This window comes from Stegodyphus dumicola, chromosome 3 (assembly GCF_044657685.1).
Source record: "Stegodyphus dumicola isolate Sdum_Otavi_A_Nest chromosome 3, ASM4465768v1".
Taxonomy (NCBI): domain Eukaryota; kingdom Metazoa; phylum Arthropoda; class Arachnida; order Araneae; family Eresidae; genus Stegodyphus; species Stegodyphus dumicola.
In genome coordinates this window covers 60,484,088-60,504,355 of record NC_140770.1, presented here as the reverse complement: position 1 = coordinate 60,504,355, position 20,268 = coordinate 60,484,088, and the positions used below count along the sequence as shown (strand labels likewise).

Genomic DNA, 20,268 nt, shown 5'->3' with positions numbered 1-20,268 from the left:
ATATTAGCCTTTCTTAATTGTTTGTTCACTGTGAAAATAAGGCTTGTTTTTGCGATTGGTTGGGAAACTGTTTAGAGTGTATTTTTATTTATTTCTAATTTTTGTAGGTTATTTCACACACATATAAAGAATGCTTTTGAATTTTCTTTTATTTTTTTACTGGAAATATAAACTGATGATGATTTATCACTTGGCAGCTCATGTGAATCGTAACAATTAAAGTACAGTTATTAAATAAGATGAAGACTTGACAGTAGTAAAATCACAGATAACTTAGCAGCTTTTCATTTGAAGGATAAAAACTGTCACACAATGGTTAAAAAATAAATTTAAGCAAAATATCAAATCAAACAAATCCTACAAAATTATATATCCTACTGATATATGCTACAAATATCCTACAAACTGATCTGCATGACCCTGTTTCTTATTTTCCAGGACCTAAGAAAATCAGCTACTATAGAAACACCAACAATAAATTGGAAAGAACAGGGTTTGTTTTTATTCACAATTATAGCATATCGATTAATCTGCCCTTTCTGCATCAACACAGTGTTTCCAGCGACTCTGCCAATCACTGAAGGCTCCCTGGAATGCAACAACTAGATTGCTCTTCAGCTTCCTCATTACAGCCTCTTGAATGACCTGGACCAAGCCATCGTGCTGCCCTTTCATGACCCTTTGCAGTCGGGGAAAGGAAGAAGTCTGAAAGAGTGACATCTGGGTTGTAGGGTGGCTTGGGAAGCTTAATGATGCCATGTTTGATCAGGAAGTCCATGACAGCAAAGGCGGTGTGGCTCAGTGCATTGTCGTGACGAAGGCTTCATGATCCAGCAATTGCTGGACGGACACATCTGATTCATTTTCCAAGTCTGAGGTGGTCACAGTTCAAAAGATTTCCCACTTTCTTTATGTTTTTGTCACTTTTTGCCATTGAAGGGCATTCTGACCATGGCTTATCTTCAGCTTGCTCTCTTCCCTCCCAAAACAATTTGTGCCACTCATGGTTTTACCCAGTTTGATGCACATCTTCACCACATAATGCTGTTTTAACGAAGATTCATTGTGGAGATGATAAGAAGAAAGGGGTTCGATTACACCCTTAAACTTAATCTACACTCCGTGAAGGTTAGAGGCAACTGGTGCGCTGGCAGCTAAGATCCCCCACAATCCAAATAGTGCAGTAACATCACCCTTCTTCACCATGTCTTGGAGGGAAAAAAAAAAAAGAAACAGTCCAACTACTTCCTAGGAAAACCCTGTATTTTTAACCTTTCCAAGTTATATAAAATTCAAGAATTCCAAATTTGAATATTGGACAAAAGCACCAAATTTTTCTTATGACAGAAATGCAAACTGAATAGATTTAAAAGATTTTTTTAGTATTTTAATAAAAAATGTATTTCCATTTATAAATTAACATTATAAAATTAAGTCCATTATTGGTTATAGTAAATTCTTTTTCTACCCAAATAAATCACAGATTGCTAAAAAAATGGTAATAGAACATGAAAATACACACACATGTATTTAAAAGATGACATTTCATTGTAAAGAAAATTAAAACAGCAAGTGCCGTTTTAAATATTTAGGACTCCTAAGATCCCCTATTGTTAGATATGACAGTAAATGTATACCATTTTGTCCATTCATCAACTTATTTCTACCTAAATAATCTCTCAAAATTTAAACACAACCAAAACAAGTTTATTCTACCAACTTAATAACGTTTTACAACTGTTACCACTCAAAGCGAAACTAAAAAGGAAATTATTATTACACTGTTTAAATAATGAACTATGCTATACTTACCACCTTTGCATCCTTAAAAATAATTCATTAATCAAATACTCAGTGCCTAATAAGACAACTAATTTCTCCAAACACATAATAATCAACTCATCCTTTCAGTTTTTAGTTTTTCACAATTAGTACTTTATGCTGTTTTAAATTCATTTTAATAAGTAATTTGCATATTTATTCTAAGGAATAAGACAGAAACTAGTTTTAAAATAATTTATTATTGCAAAACACTTTTAAATTGTTTCATCTTAAAAAGAGTACCTTTACAACAAACATTATAATGCGAAGCTGATTCCTATTCATGTTTTATTACCAGAAATTAAACTTAGGCTGTAGTTATAAATGATCTCAGGCTTAATTACTTAAACAGCCAAGTTGACATAGTTAACAAAAAATCTTGAAATATGAGAAACCAGGAGTTTAGAAAAGGTTTTCACATTATGCTGCAATGCCACTTCAAAAGAAAATCAACTTAAATTCCCTTTCTAATGCATGATTCAAGTTACTGAACTATTTACATGGTCCTGATGTAAAATATATAGATGTTTATGGAAATAGGAAACAGTGTCATGCAGATCAGTTTGTAGGATATTTGTAGCATATATCAGTAGGATATATCATTTTGTAGGATATGTTTGTTTTGATATTTTGCTTAAATTTATTTCTTAACCATTGTGTGACATATTTTCTACATTGGTGTGTAAAATTTAAGCATGAGATGGTTTTTCAAATGTAACATTGTGCAGAAGTTCTCTACATCAACCCAAATCTTACCATAAGATCTCCAAAATATGAAAATATGAGAGAAGTGACAAAAAAAAAAAAAAAAAAAAAAAAAAAAAAAAAAAAAAAACATCCAAACAAGGAGTCAAAACATTTTACTGAAAGAGTCAAAGACATTTTACTGAAAGAGTAGCTCAAGCACAGTGGGGGAGGAAGTTCAGACCCACAGTATCTCTAAACAGATGTACATAAGGTAAGAAAACCTTGGTATAATAGTGAACATCAGAGATTGAATATCATTGGATAATGTGGAGATCAACACAGCTATCAAGCTTCATAATACCAAAAACAAAAACTCTGGAATCTCCAAAATGACCATTTTCAATGATGTTGGAAAGGAAACTGTGTTGTTCCTTCTCCCTTCACATGTCTTCAATCACTTATTAAACTAAATCGACTCTCATCTGTAAAGAGCACTTGACCCCACTCCTGATGTATGAAATCTTTGTGTTGCCAGCACCACAGAAACCGGCATCTTCACTAAGCACTAAGTAGGCAATAATGACACACACCATACCTTTCATTAAGTATGCAGGTCACATTCGTGCAGCGACCTGGTCACAGTAAAACATATCAGATGTCCAATAATTTGATGAATCTGCCTTGCAGTTTCTTCCACTGTCTCTCCTCTTTCTTCTGACCTGCAGGACAATATACTCATTGTACACCAACCATTGCTGCTAGCGGGCAACCAATGCTGAGCATTTGGGCTGGTGTTCCCGTCATTTGAAATGCTCTACAGGTTTGTGTAACAATGCTGTAAGCAACACCGAACTCCTCTACCACACACTTCAACCTTCTTTCATCTTCCCATAGATGATACTCTGGTTAAAGTCATCCAGATGATGTATCCTGAATTGCCTGGCAGTAGAAAATGAGAAATCCATGTCACATATTGGTGGCTTTTTGGCCAGTCTCCCACCTAATATGGAAAGGCCTACCAGTGGCCGAGTGGTAAAGTCACTGAACGCTGGAATTTCGGTCCAAGATTCAAATTCAGTGAATGGGCTGGCCACATGGATGTTTTCGTGGTTTTCCCCATTAGTAATGTGCATATGAGGCAGTTTGCCTTAAAGTCCTTCTAAAAGGCATCCTTCTATTTAGGCAGATAGCACTTGAGGCTTTGCCATAATCACATAAAATCAAACCCACCTAATATTAAGACTTAAAGCAGGATGCGTAGTATTTGAAGTATAAGATAGGGAACATGGTGCCTATTACAATATCACACAGCAGTAGCAACTCGACGTCACTGAAATTACTATACCCCATTCAAAAGCTTTCACCGAATTGATAAACATACACCACCCATATAATTTATATGCTTCCTATATCATATCCATATAGTACATGTCTTACTGTACCGGACTACAGGCTATTTTCTAATTAGTTGTTTGGACCATGCTGGACCATTGGACCATTTCTAGTTAGTTGCTGTTCTCCTTTTATGCTACTTTCTCCAACTTATGCTTAATTTTTGCAAACAAGTGTAAATTTTATATTCTTTTTCTAATTTTTTACATACATACATATATATATAATTCTGAATAGAGAAGGAGAGCTTTTATTTATCAAAAGTCATTTCAATATACTAAAGAATGCCAAAAACAATTCTTAATAAAGTAAGGGGGGAAAAAAATTAAAGTATTACAGTAGAAGTCCAGAAATCTGCAAAGCTTGAGACCAGAGGTTGTGAGGATTTTAGGATTTTGTGGATTTCAGGACAGAAAAGATAAATCATAATATTCAGACTAAAAGTGCAAAATAAATAAGGCATATGAGATAAATTTAATTAAATTATTATATACATTATTGCAATAACTTATTATATGCATTAAATTATTATAACACATATAAATTGATTATATATCATTCATTGTACAGTCAAAAGTCGTTAATTCGGACACTCATAATCCAGAATGATCTATAATCCGGACCTCAAAGCTAAAAACTTACTTTCTGCGCATGCACCGCGTTGACACATGCGCATAGGCGTTTACGCATGCGCGTAAGACCTTTACGACTGTGCATATGCGTGTGCACAAGTGCAGAATACGTTTCCGCGTGCGCGTTTAATGTATAACGGAAGGTATGAGCTAAAATTATCTAATTATCTATTTCAGTTAATGTTGATGATTGCGTTGTTCCTTAGTCTTCGAACTGGATCCGATTTATTACTTTTTTCAGACTGTAAAAGCAATTTTATAAAAGTAAACTTGAACTTTCGATTATGTCAAATAGAATTTCCGATGCTGGAGCTCCCAAAGGATCTACAAAATGAAAGTAAGTTTCGATGTCCATCAAACAAAAAGTGGCCTTGCTGCAAAAAATGGATAAAGACATGAAGAAGGTGACAGAGAGGTTAGTGAAAACGAAAAAATTTCAATTGACAAGTTAGTCTGTATTCTCGGCACAGCAATTACGGGACTTGAACAGCGGAGCTTTGTAGTTGAACAAGAAATTATGTCTGTTTATAGAATTAAAGAGAAAGTATTATCACATAAAACGAAGCAACTTAAACAACTTACATTGAAAGAAATGTTTAATAAAGTAAACAAATAATTAAGATTTTTTTTTCTAAATTTTGATACCCTTTAGATCATAATTGTTCTTTATTTCATAAATTACAGTTTCATATTTTTAATTTTAGAATTTCTGCATGCCATCTTACGAGATTTAAACTGATGATTTATAATCCGGAATCGCCGAAGTCCCGATGAGTCCGGATTAATGACTTTTGACTGTATTATATGTACACAGCATTGAGGTTTGCCGATTTCGCCTCATGCAAAGATTTCCTGTTTTGGATTCCAGCGTTAGAATCACTGTTGTAAAATTTCAACAGCTTTTCTTTATTTTTCCATATATCATACACAATTGTGTCGCAATTCCATACGATTCTGCTATAAACCGAGGAGTAGAACCTGCCTCCATCTTTTGCAGAATTTGCACTTTTCGCATTACCATCAATGCAACGTGTTTATGTTTTTCAATGTTGCAAGTAGTAAAATCATGAGTGCGTTTCTTATCTGCCATTGTATTAAAAAGGGCTGAAATTTAAAATATTCTTAATTCTTCTTATCCACAAAATATCTGGATTAAAAGAAAAGCAGCATTAAATAATCTCATGAAAGCTCAGAAAATACAACAACGTGAATCTTGAACTTGAAAGAAGAGTTGAGTAAATCGTCTGCTTTTTTACCTCGATGCAGATTAGAAAGTGAAAAATTTTTATCATGATATCAATAATTTGGTATTTCCGTTATGACTCATTATTATTCGGTAATTACGACGTCATCATTCGGTAAGTATTTTTTCTTCGATATTTCGTACTCAATGTTGCGGTTTCCGAAACTTACAAACTGAATGTTTATATTTTGAGAGGTAACGCAGATTACAGGAGTTGGCGGATTTTAGGTATTCGACTGTACCTTTAGTGCAGGGAGTAATCGCCACCCAAAACTACAATTTTCTGCCATTTTGGTAGTTTTCAAAGCCTTTGTAACATAAACTTGGTGCTCGTGAGTTCAAAAGAAGAAGTCCGCGATATCGAGGCTACAGGGTGGGTGTAACAAAAGATCCCATTTGAGTCCATAGAATCCAGCTGGTGAATGCAGACAGATGTAATCTTGCATTATCTTGATGGAACATTACATTTTTGTACCGGAATTCAATTCATCATTTTTACTTGATAGCAGCGTCAACACGGACTAGCATCTCACTGTACACTTTACTGTTGAGGGTTTTACTTTTTACCAGATACTATTTGTAGATAATACCACCGCAATGACACCAGGTATCTTTTTGTTGGTCAAACTGCACTTTGCAATGCTGCCAATGGAAACTCCGGCCTCAGACCAATCCCTTTTCTAGGCTGTGCTGTTAAAGTAAATCCACTTTTCATCACATGTGATGATCCAGTCCAGAGTTTTGGCCTTGCACTGATATTCGATATGATTAGTGCAGGCTCGAACACGTCTACCCATATCTCCTTGAGTCAGCCCATGTGGCACAAAGCAATTGAACTAGTATGTCAAGTTTAAGCAATGGACAGTGTGACTAATAAATATGGCACTAACATCTAACTACTTAGCAAGCTCTCGAGGGGTTCCATACTGATCTTCTTCCACAAGTTCTCACAAGCAGGCATAGTTAACATCAGTAGGCTGGCCAGAACACTCTGTTTCTTGAATGTTAAAGTCCTTGTTTTTGAACTTTTGGTACCAAACCTTCACAGTGTCATATGAAACAACATTAGTACCTAAAGCTATACACATGACTTGGAGACATTCTGTAGCTCACTTTTTGTGACAGAACTGGAAACAGATGATGGTTCTAATCTGCTAACATAAGAGTTCCATTTCAGACACCTTGTACTTAATGATAATGACTAAATTTAATTTTAAAAAAATTGGGCTCTAGTGTAGAATTGGGTGCCCCTCTTCGATTAGCAACAAATTTTGTTCACTTTTGGTGATGAAACTCAATTTCTGGTTATCATGGTAGTTTTAACTCTGTTTTAGCTTCCTGACTTTTTTTTTAAGCGAAAATAGATCAATGTTTACTTGGACAAAGTTAAGGCAGTGGGCAATATAGTTAGTGCAATCCTTTTTTTTTTTTTTTTTTTTTTTTTTTTTTTTTTTTTTTTTTTAAGTGAAAAATGATTGATGTGTACATGGACACAGAGTTTGTGCAATTCTTTGACTTCTTATTTTGTTTTTGTATACTGGCCATCTTGAAATTGAGCCTTCCTGGCACCGATCGTGGTGTCAAAAAAGAATCGCCAAAAAAAAAACAAGGCATACACAACTGTAAATGTTTACCAAAAATTGTATTAAAAATACCTAGGGCTAGAGAATGAAATATAAGTTTTTAAGTTCCATTAATTCAATACATTTTCGATCTAAATTAAAAAAAAACATGTAGCATTTGTGTTAACATTTCTTTTTCCATGAATGTAAGCTACGTAATGATCTTTAGATATTCTTTTCTTTCTTCCTTCTTTGTAAATAAATCCTGTAAATTAGAAAGTTTTAAAGGACGTGAGATCTTGCAATCTATAATAATTAAAACATATTTATTAGTGCAAAGATAATCATTCAATGTCTTGCGGATTCATGCGCTTTTCGTATTTTGCTTTGCAATTTAGGTACTACTCTTGTATGTGCCTTCAGGTCACCAAATGCGACGATTATGTATTGTGCACTGGTTTTTGGTGCGATTGCGTGTTCTGCGATGGTTTTGGGGACAATGTTGGTTTCTATGGAAACCCTCTTTGGAAACTCTCATTTTAATTTGGATTGTACTGTAGTGCTAGTTAGTTCATGATTTATGATGCATTGAAAGACATATTGGCAAAATTTTAGTAGTGTGCCTGGAACAACTATTTTTTTGGGGTGGCTGGAAATTCTACAAGTATTTAGTAGAAGAAGGTTTTGAACATTTATTTGTGAAAGATAGTACCAATTTTGTGGATAGCGAGTGTGGCTGTCATATAAATACGATAGAGATTATGTGGCGTCATGCAAAAGCTACATTGCCTACTTAAAATCGGAAATGCGATTTTGTGTTTTATTTGGTGGTTTATATATTTTCCCATCGTTATTCTGAAATGGGCGAAGATGCTTTTAACAAATTTGTGGTGAAATTATTTTGTTGATTTTCGAAATTGGTATTTCTGCTGTTCGAAGAAGCATTCATACATGGTAAATGGATTTTATTTTATTCTTATTCTTTTTTCGTAGAATGTTATGTTCATTGTTTTTTTAGTACGAATTTCTGTTTACTGTTATTTTTTTGAATTGTTTGAAATTTATTTTAGTATGCAATGCCTAAATGTGTTATTGATTAGTGTGCAATGCCTAAATTGTGCAATTTGTAGTTTTTTTTTTTAAAGTTTAAACAAAATGCTGTAAACATGGTATTCTTTGAAATTTATTATTATGTTAATTTATTAAAGTGAGGTGTGCGTAGTTCGTAGATTCTTTTGCTGTCTAGATTGTGCAATTCGTATTTTTTTTTTTTTTTTTTTTTTTTTTTAAGTTTAAACAGAACGCTGTGTACATGGTATTCTTTGAAATTTATTGTTGTTATGTTAATTTATTTAAGCTAGGTGTGTGTAGTTTGTAGATTCCTTTGCTGCATAGATTGTGCAATTCTGAGATTTTTTTAAAAACATATCATTCTGTACATGGATTCTTGTCAAATATTTTTGGTTAGAAACTTTACGTTTTTGCTATCCAAGTTTTTTGTTTCCATTTCGGATTTTTAGCTTAAATTGTGTGTTCAAAATGTGGTTTTTGCAATTTTCTAATTTCGGCTATGCGTAATGTATGCTTTATGCATGCGCGCGTTGAAAGAAATGTTTAATAAAGTAAACAAATAAATATTAAGCTTTTTTTTCTGTAAATTTTGATACCCTTTAGATCATAATTGCTCATTATTTTATAAATTACGGTTTCATATTTTTAATTTTATAATTTCTGCATGCCATCTTAACCAGATTTAAACTGATGATCTATAATCCGGAAAAATCGATAATCCGGAATCACCGAAGTCCCGACGAGTCCGGATTAAAGACTTTTGACTGTAGTAATATGGCACAGTGGAGTTTCTCACCTGTCGCCAAACAAGGGCATATATAAGAGTAGTTCCTATGAATTACATAAGATACATTTTATATGAAATTATTTTAAGCAAATGAAAAAATTTCAGAAATCCGTGCCAAGTTTGCTAAATATGGTCTAATGTGCTCAATTTTAATATGTAGTATAATATTTTAAACCGAGAAAATTTTTTTATTCCTCTTGATTTTATTTATTCTTAATGCCATATATAACACATATTTATGTATAATATAAATATATATATATATGAGCAACGTATTGTAAATAATGATTGCAGAACATTTTTGTAATTTTTGACAGGTTTATGCTCCAAATTCTAGCATGGAAATCAGGCTCATAATTTCACTCATTAAATGAATTTATTTTTAATATTTGATCACACTCTCATTCTTATATAACAGGGTTGGCCAAACTTCATGTCAGTAAGAGCCGCACGTTTGAATTCAGGAATGTTCGAGAACCGCATCTAGGTTTTGTAAAAGACACAAGTTTATATTTACATCATTATAGAAGTAGTTGAGGAGGTTTTAAATAAAAAGAAATCCCTGATAACATTGTTAAAAAGAGTCTAAACTAATTACTTCTTTTTGGACACTGAATAGTTTTAGTTTACCATATTTCATCCATATGTTTTATATCCACGAGCTGCACAAATTGCCTGCGAGAGCCATATCAGGCTCGCGAGCCGCACTTTGGCCACCCCTGTTATACAGTCAAAAGTCGTTAATTCAGACACCCATAATCCGGACCTCAAAGCTAAAAACTTTCTGCGCATGCGCCGCATAAGACCTTTACGAGTGCACGTAAGACCTTTACGACTGCGCATATGCGTGTGCACAAGCGCAGAATATGTTTTCACATGCGCATTTAATGTATAACAGACGGTATAAGCTAAAATTATCTAATTATCTATTTCAGTTAATGTTGATGATTGCGTTGTTCCTTAATCTTCGAATTGGATCCGGCTTATTATTTTTTGCAGACTGTAAGAGCAATTTTATAAAAGTAAGCTTGAACTTTCGATTATGTCAAATAGAATTTCCGATGCTGGAGCTCCCAAAGGATCTACAAAATGAAAGTATATTTCGATGTCCATCAAAGAAAAAGTAGAATTACTCCAAAAAATGGATAAAGGCACATCCTTTGTTTATCTAACCGTTCCGAAATCTGTTTATCAATTTCATGCTGCTCTGCGCGGGGGGAGAGGGGGAACGTCGCAGCGCACAATGAACTGGAAGTTTATCTGTCAGCACTATGGTTATCTTCAGGGCAAATGTTTTTATTTTATTCGGCTTATAATTCCTTATTAAATGTAGTATTTCATCTCGATGTACTCCGTCTTTGATATGATTTAAATCAAATTCCTTGTCATTATAAATATCATGAATACAAATCAAATAGTTTTCCGGTTGCAATTTTCTAATTTCGTCTATGCATAATGTATGCTTTACACATGCGCGCGTTAAAAGAAATGTTTAATAAAGTAAACAAATAAATATTAAGCTTTTTTTTGCAAATTTTGATACCCTTTAGATCATAATTGCTCATTATTTTATAAATTACGGTTTCATATTTTTAATTTTATAATTTCTGCATGCCATCTTACCAGATTTAAACTGATGATCTATAATCCGGAAATATTGATAATCCGGAATCACCGAAGTCCCTACGAGTCCGGATTAAAGACTTTTGACTGTATAACATATTTTACAAGCATAAAATACAAAAAGAATTAACATAATAGCGATCTTCATTTTTTTCACTGGGAAATATTTTTCTTAGTGATTTTCCTTAGTAAAGATTTAAAAAATCTACAAAACTTAGCAATGTATCAGGAGACCGGGAAGTATGATGAAAACTGTGAGTCTCCCAGTTAAACCAACTGAGTTAGCAGCTATGGGTTTTCATCCGCAGAGACCCCGTTGGCGCTTCGGGAAAGAACCCATTGACGCCGTTGCATTTTTACTCGCCAAGCTCGGGGTTCATCCAAAGAATCATCGACGATGAGCCGAGTCGTAAACGTGATTTTTAGCGCATGTAAATTCAAGTTAGCAGACGAAACAATATATTAAGCATATGGTAGTAAAAATTCAGAGATAATAAGCATTTAGATGTAAAACTAACCGGTTAAACGTGATATACGAAAATGAATTTGTATTAAATTCAAGTTAGCTCAAAAAAGAATTTATTAAGAATAAGACACTATATCAGCATTTCGTACTTTTCCGTTTCGCCGGCGCAAATCTCGCCAAGCAGACTTTGTTGGCGACAACATACAGTATACACATAAAAAATGTTAATTCTAAGAATTTCACGTAAACTACGCTACTAAAATCTAATTCTCTCAGTAATTATCTATATTAATTTCAAGTTAAACCTTAATTTGGAATACAAGTTTAAATGCAAGAATTATTTCAATTCGTACGAATAGCTTACTCAGAAATTATGTAAAACCGCAGTGCTTTACTTCGCTAGTGCATTCTCATTAGAATTGATGAATTTAACACTTGATTTCGCCTTCGGATGAGCGGTGTAATTGCGTTCTAATTGACTTAATTACCGTGAATTGTCTTAGGGCATGAAATTTAAATATCGTGTAAAAATTCTATATTATTGTATGTCAGTATTGAAAGAAACAATCTGATAAGAAATGGCTTCAACTTGTTTTGAAACTGAGACGTAAAAGGTTACCAGCGAAGACATTCCGTCTGGCATCAGTGAAACCATTATTGGCGACTTTATCGTTTGCGCCGGCAAAACGGAAAAGTACCCAGTATTTATAACGAAATTAAAAATTCATTTAAAAAATATAAATTAGTATTAATCTACTGAAATTAACTGGTTAAACGTGATATACAAAAAAATTCCAGTTAAAACAGAAAACAATATATTCCTTACACCAGCAGCGGTTTGCTAATTTTGATGACCATGGTGAAGCATCAAACTATTCAGTCATCTTAGATAATCAATATTTTTTTATTTCAATTTAATCATCTATTTATGTCACACCTGCCATCATCTGAAAGGTTATTGTTAGAAAAGCATTAATAATATATTATCTTGTTAAAATTTTACGCCATAAAAACTGATTTATTCTCATAATTTTAGATGACAATAACCAATAATAAAAATAAAAGCATTACTTAATTATTTAAAATGCACATGCATATTTTTGCGGCCTACGAAAACAAATTATTTTAGAGGTTGGAAACCTCATGGTTCTTAGAGCTGTTAATAATTAAGAACACTACGTGAACAGCCGTATTACAAATTAGCATTCACCCCTCCCGCCGTATTTTCTTCCTTTCATCCCGAACCGAGAACCGGCATCTATCTACGAAAATATTTCTATCTATTCTTTGTTAAAAAATTCAGTAAAAATAATAATAAATAAGAGAAGAATAATATAAATCTACACATGCGAACAATGACAGTGATAATTCAACAAAATTAACCCAAGAGGAATGGTTGCTAACTTCGAACAAGCAAATAGTATAAATCCGCTGGGTTACCAGGTTTGCACTATTATCGCCAAAGTTGGCGATGTTTACATTTACCGGGTTCTCTGCGGATGAGAATTATGAATAATGCAAAATACACTATGCTATCCAACACACTAAAAAAATTTTTGATACTGCTAATACAATCCAATTTCTATGGATATTATTAATAATAACTGCACTGTATACCTAAATAAACATAAATCAACTATTTTTAAGCTCTACATTGAAAATGAAAGCTTCTGTTAGCTAAAATCCAAAATAATTTATCCCACATATCTGGTTTGTAAAATATATTAGATGAAAAGAGCAGATAATTTCAAAAATATATCACTTTTAAAATTTTTTAATATGTAGTCTGCATTTAATACTGTTTAAATATTTTAATATATATAAAGTAAAACTTTAACATATCAGGAAAATTGTATTGTTTAATTTATTAAATCACATAATTCATTAACAGATTGTTTAAGATAAGTATCATAAGCAACAAACACTATAAAAAAATCGCAAATTTTAAAATGTTTATCTAATGAATGTATTGACTTCCAACAGAAAGAACTATTTTATATGTCAAAAACACAAAGATGTTCTACAATCATTATCTACAATTAGTTTCTCATTTATACATTATAAATAAATGTGTACTATATATGACATTTAGAATAAATAAAAAATTAATCATCAGCTCAAAATATTATACTACATATTAAAATTGAGCACATTAGGCATATTAAGCAAACTTACCACGAAATTTCTGACATTTTTCCTTCGCTTAAAATAATTTCATATAAAATGTATCTTATATAAATCATAAACTGCAAAGCAAAAATATGAGAAGTGCATGAATCCGTAAGACATCGAATCTTAGCACTAATAAATATGTTTGAATTACTATAGATCGCAAGATCTCAGATCCTTTTAAAATTTTCTACTTTACAGGATTTACAAAGGAAGGAAGGAAGAAAAGAATATCTAAAGATCCATTACGTTGCATAAATTCAAGGAAAAAGAAATGTTAATACAAATACTACTACTTATTTAATTCAGATCCAGACAAAATTTGGGGGTGGTTTATGCTCCACCGAAATCAGGCGCGTAATTTTATTCGTTAAATGAATTAATTGTTAATATTTCATCACACTTTCATTCTTATAAAACATATTTTATACGCATAAAATATAAAAAGAATGAACATAATAGCGATCTTCGTTTTGTAGAATAAAAGATCCAAATCATGGTTTTAAATGCAGCTGACACAACAAACAAAATTCAGTACAGCTCATCCCACATAAATAATAAATGTTTAAAATTCTATGTATTTTCCCCTTACCCAAAAGCAATCCCGAAAATCCACTGGCATTTTGTAAACATCAGTGCTTTGTGCTGCAACAAATACGTTCAAATTATACCATGTCGAAAAACAATAATAAAAATTAACGATAAGACCACTTTACACTTAACATTCAATCAGGCTGTCCACGGAACAACCATACATTACGTAACGCCTACTAAATGGTCAGTTTTAATTTAATACCGGAAGAGCAAAATGGCCAGCATATTCATCTGAAGTAAATTATAGACCACGTTTAAAGTAATTTTTACGTATATTATTTTCAGCTTTCATCCATATTTTCTTATCTTTTTTAACATTTTCCGGATTATAAATCAAATTGCGCCTTTCATTTTTTCGACGCTACAAAAATAATATACCATAGACGTTTTTAAATTAATATTTTTTGCTATAAATTACATAATTTATCTATATTCTGTATTTTAAAATTTTAGTAATATTTTTATACTCTTGTAATGATTTTGCAGCTACTAAAATAATGCAAGTTAAGGCGTTTGCTATTTCAAAACTGTAACTGTAATGTTTTAATAGAGACAGGGCCCAGGCAGCCCATCGGGACAGAAAGACTTAGCGGGTGCAAAACAAGACGTCTGTATGTCCAAAGAATCTCTAGGGGATATCTCACTATAGATTCTTTGGTATGTCTGTCGGAAAATTATAAACAGCGGGATGTATGTGGAGTTTTGAAAATTTGTAATTTTAGTAGTAGAATTTGGAATTCTCTTCTTTCCTATTAAAATTTTACCTTTGCATAGGAACTGCTGTAGTACCACATGGAATTCATTTATTGGGATCGTAATGAACCACATTGTTTCGACGATTATTCTTTAATTTTGGTGAGTGTGATAATAATATACTATATTATTGATTCTAATTTTAAGTACTACGTAATTTTCATTACGCTGAAAATATACGAATTGTTAAAAGCAAATTCGGCGTAGTATAAATTTGTTGGCGTATGAAGGAGATAAAGTTAGGAAATCCTTAAGTAAATTTTATACGTGATTGCCGAATTCTTCAGAAATCTTGTATTTTCCTGTTCCATCGCAAAAAATTTTTCTCTGTAGTATTTGCTTCAACAAATACTATAGTAATAAAATTTATTATTATCAGCTTTGGTAAAAATTTCCTTAATTCATAAAATTTTAATCTAATTTAAGGTAATTTTATTATTTAAAATTATAAACAATAGTATTGAAGAAACATTGAAAGAAGTAGCTGGTGTCTTGCTGGAGGAACTACTCTCCATTTTCAGATAAAATTTTAGGTCCTCCTTTGAAACAAAATATTCTCCATTAATTACAGTTTAAATTTTAATGAAAAATTCAATATCTCAAGCTTTGCAGAAGGGTAACACATTGGGGCATAGAAGATAAAAATATTTTAAGTAGTGGCAACAAATTTCTGTTAAATCACTGAGTTTTCTGATTAAATTTAAAACATAAATGTCGTGCACGCTGCTGAGTGGAAACACATTGCTTTTAAATCATTAAATTTGTTAATTGAAATTTTATTAAATTTGCAAAATATATAAAATAGATTTTGGTTGATCTTTACATTATGGTAACTTGGCGAAAATTTGGCGACCAACTCTCCTACAGCAACCCTCTATTTTTTTTCCCCGCCGCCATTTTGTCTTCACGAAGTAAAGACATGTTTCTTTTCTTTTTATCTCCTGAACACTTCTTCCAACAATCTACTAGCCGAATTACACTTATGCTAGAAATTTTATCAAACAAAACTGCTTAATCATGACAAATATTCACTGCAAAATTAGGAAAAACTGCACAATACCATCCTCCTTACGCATTTTTCAAAATAACACATACACATACATGTACACGCCGACTTATTTTTACTTAAAAAAACATCCCAGAATTGCACAAAAATGGCATTGCGCACACTCTTCACTATATCCATGTACACTGCTTTTTTCTCATAAATTAAAAAAATTTCACGAAAATACATGACAATTTTCTCAATCTTTAAACCCGGTAAAAAGAACATATATGAAATTACATGATCGCGAAAAAGTATTTACCCTTTAGAAATATCAACATTTCCACATATAAAATAAATAGAATATCCAAAAACTTTTACCTCTAAATCATCTATTACATTATACACGTCACCAACGAATTCATACCCCAAGCATTACAAATACTTAATATTAAATATTTAAATTATTTCCATGCACGTTTATTTCAACTTAAACGTATACCAAATTCCTACAAACATAAAATTCACAAAATAACTATCATTTCATTAAAATATAATTAAATTCAAAAACACTACTTAAAATATAAATGAGCACATACATTAAATTAATAAAAATTACCTTACAATCCTAATTACTTTAAACTAAATCATTGCTAATAACAATTTTCCCAATAATACCAAATTCCTTTCCACCTTACATTTACAACAATGCATAAAAATAATATCCTCAAATAATTAAAAATACTAACTTACCTAATCTTCTTCAGAATCTTGATTACGTGGCGGATACACTTTTCTTCCTTCTGTTTCAGAATCTTTAAAATCATACTTATCTTTCAAAGCAAGATACCAGGTAAAATAAATAACATAATAAAACCTCTTTATTTCTCTCTCGCACAACCTTAAAAAACATTTATTACTATCCTTTTCAATACCACTAAATACCCATTTCGAATTCACTTTATTTACGGCCATGGGATCCAAAAATTCACAAACACTATTTCACACAACACAGAATAAAGCCAAATACAAAATTACCAGATTTTTTCCCGATTAAAGAACAGTAATTCAACCATTAATATCACATGACATATCCCATGATCTCTCCTTTCCCTCACACAAAATAATGGGTAATCAGAACTGAATACTACTCACATTCTTAACAAAGTCTAACTAACCTAATCTTCTTCCGAATCTTCCTTACATGGTGGATACACTTTTATTATGGATTCAATAAAATTACTGAATGATTTTTTTTTCCGAATTTGATTGAATTTGATAAAAAAAAAATTCTCTTTATCACATCTACAATTCACTTTAGACAGCGCCATACAATCCCAAAATTATTCAACCCTACTTCACACAACACACAATGAAGCTTAATACAAAATAATATACATCCACAGATACTTGTCCAATTTCCCCCCTTTTCCGATTAAAGAACCGTAATTCGTCCATTAATATCACATGACATATCCCATGATCTCTCATTTCCCCCACACAAAATAATGCGTAATCGGAACTGAGTACTGCTCACATTATTACCAAAGTCCCAGGTAGTAACCTTTATCGCCTCCAAAGTGTCGCCAAACTACCAGTTACCATATTGTAAAGATCAACCTAGATTTTTAAAAATTCAAAATTTGGATGAAGAACTACATGTATTGAAAATTTGATGGCTCTCGTTGCCACAGTTTTTCTGCAGTGTGAGAAGTATAACGCATAAATACATAAACACATACATGCAGATCTACATAGAAATAGAAAGTTTAATAATAGAAATAACTCGAATTGGTAAAATTGTGGAATATTTCTGGTTCAGTGACATGTTCTTTGTTTTTGATTACTGTTTGTATTTTTTCTTCTTTTTAAACAGTGAATCGGATAGAGTAGACATAATACAAGGGACCCCTTGTATTATGTCTACTCTACTCGTTTATGGCAAAGTTGTTGTTTGATTTATCGCCAAGTTGTTGTTTCATTTATGGTAGCCTCAGTAGTTGAATGTTATGGAAACCCTATTGTGACATGTCAACCTATTTTCACTTTAAAAAAAATCCCCAAATTGCACAAAAATGGCATTGCGCACTCCTTTGACTTTATCCATGTACACGTCAACCTATTTTCACTTTAAAAAAATCCCAGAATTGCACAAATTTGCATTGTGCACTTCCTTTACTTTGTCCATGTACACATTGATATATTTTCACTTAAAAAGTCAAAGGAGCACCAAATTCTGCAGTATCTACAAAATACATTTTAAACCAAACAATAAAATAACATAAAAAAAAGAAAAACATGTTATACATTTAAGCACTACCAAAAGCAAATATTCACTTACCATGATTTTTTAGTTCGCTTCATACACCCAGAGCCATGTAAAAATCAAAATATCAATCATTCTCAAATGACTTTTTTCAAACCAGGTACTCTTTCTGATCGAACGCTTCACATAGTGACCATCTGAACCTTTCTTCCTACAAACCCATTCAAATCCATCTAAACGGTTTTTATGTTCGACTAGACGCATATCCTTCCTACATACAGGACACTTATAATTGCTACTAAGTAAACCTTCATTTACACACCAGTCAATTAAAGCTCTTTCCTCCTTTCACTCCAAATCGTACAGATACCGTAATTTCCGGAAGAAAAGCCGCATCAGCGTAAACGCTGCACTCAAGAAAAATGGCGGGAAAAAAATTCAAATTACACAGAAAGGCCGCATCAGCGTAAACGCCACAATAGATTAAATTGCGCATGACATCGTCGTGGGCCGTATAGATGCAAAAACTCAACCTAAGTCCTGATATATGACATACCAGTTAAGAAAATGCATGAAATAAAACCATAACTCAAAAATAAATTAAAGGTAAGAAATGTACAGCTTCTGTGCCGTTTAGAGACATTTTCAAAAATTTTCCGCTCCTTTCTTACTTAAAAACTATCCAACAAGTACTTGTACTCAAACTGATGGGATCTGTATTTGGCAGAATGCCAAGAAAAATCCATTCATGCTGAAGGGGAAATACGTCAGAGTTCGTTATTGCGAGGCAGATGGAGTCGTGTCCGCCTTTGAAAAAAATTGCAGAAAAGGCAGGGGTGGGGAGAGGATGGGTCCTGGAAGATTCATCGAATGGCAGAGGAGAGAGACTATTCAAACTGATGAGAATGTTGATTTGAAAGGGAGAAGAATGTTATTGTTCTGAGATCTCGTTTAGGGTGAATAAGGCATGTAGGTCCATTCAAGGGAAAGAATGTAAACAAAATAACGTTCGCAAAAAGCAACTGAGTGGTCTTTTGTGTGGGAACAGTCTATGCACAATGACAAGGCCATCCAAACTATGTACAATGACCATCATAGGAAATATTTTATTTTTAGTGCACCTAAACGCCGCATCCACTGAAAATTTAAGTTTTAAACACGTAAACGCCGCGGCGTTTCTTCCGGAAATTACGGTACTTCAAATTAATCTTACTACATTCGGCCATTCTACCGTCTAAAGAATCAAACCAACACACACCACAAAACACTTACAAAACATCCCATGATTCAAAATTTCCCAGAATCATGCACCCGATTGCATCACAATAGGGTTTCCATAACATTCAACTACTCAGGCTACCATAAAAGAAACAACAACTTAGCGATAAATCAAACAACAACTTCACCATGATACAAGGGGTATCTTAAAGTCTACTCTACCCGTTACAATTATAGCATATTAAAATTTAAGTTAATTCTAATTTTGAAATTATCCGACTACAAAAGGTAGTCAAAAGTCCCTAACAGAATTTAAAATAACAACAAAACTGTCGCCTTTTATTTGAACTCGATGCTACATAAATTTTTTCATGTACAAATTTAAGTACTGTCATGTTGCTCTTTCATTCTTTATTGCATCATTCTGATGAACATCGTGGTCTTTTAATGTTTTGAAAATCTCTACTGCTTGCTGTTCTGTAGAAGTCAGATTCCTGAATTTTAATTTTTTTTTTTTTTTTTTTTAAATGAAGAGAAAATTAACTTTCTTAGGAAACCTAGATTAGCATTACATAAAACTAAAGCCAAGTTCTTATGTGACATTATGCTTTACATTATTGGCAATAAATTGCACTGTTTGGCAACATTGTGTAAAGTAGCTGAGAGCAAAATTTGTAACTACGTCTTTTTTTAGTGAAACAAATTGGCATGGGAAAGAACGACTATGCAAAGAAATTATAGAAGAGTTTCTCAAAAAACATAATGTTTTATTTTTTTATGTATCATGTAATCCTTATTTAATAATTAAAATTTGTTTTAAATTGCTAAAGTGTTTTTTCGGTTGATCTTTACATTATGGTAACTTGGCGATTTTTTGGTGAAAATTTGGCGACCAACTCTCCTACAGCAACCCTCTATTCTTTTTTCCCGCCGCCATTTTGTCTTCACAAAGTAAAGACATGTTTCTTTTTTTTTTTTTTTTTATCTACTGAACACTTC

General features: G+C 32.4%; 2 protein-coding genes across 11 annotated transcripts in view; one reads left to right on the top strand and one right to left on the bottom strand.

The window, feature by feature from the left end:
• Positions 1-14,286, bottom strand: part of LOC118185800 (F-BAR domain only protein 2) — a 115,795-nt gene extending 101,509 nt beyond the window's left edge. For 7 of the 8 annotated variants that reach the window (XM_085812942.1, XM_085812943.1, XM_085812946.1 and 4 more), the window contains exon 1: positions 4,238-4,342. In XM_085812942.1, coding sequence (XP_085669068.1) covers positions 4,238-4,327 — 90 coding nt within the window. In that variant the 5' untranslated portion in view covers positions 4,328-4,342. Of the gene's footprint in view, positions 1-4,237; positions 4,343-14,045 lie in introns of those variants that run through there. The other variant, XM_035355709.2, reaches the window with a different exon arrangement.
• Positions 14,287-14,600: 314 nt separating this feature from the next.
• Positions 14,601-20,268, top strand: part of LOC118185799 (proteasome assembly chaperone 2) — a 31,740-nt gene continuing 26,072 nt past the window's right edge. The window contains exons 1-2 of one of the 3 annotated variants that reach the window (XM_035355708.2): positions 14,601-14,737; positions 14,822-14,902. In XM_035355708.2, coding sequence (XP_035211599.1) covers positions 14,840-14,902 — 63 coding nt within the window. In that variant the 5' untranslated portion in view covers positions 14,601-14,737; positions 14,822-14,839. Of the gene's footprint in view, positions 14,903-20,268 lie in introns of all 3 variants that reach the window. The other 2 variants (XM_085812941.1, XM_035355707.2) reach the window with 2 other exon arrangements.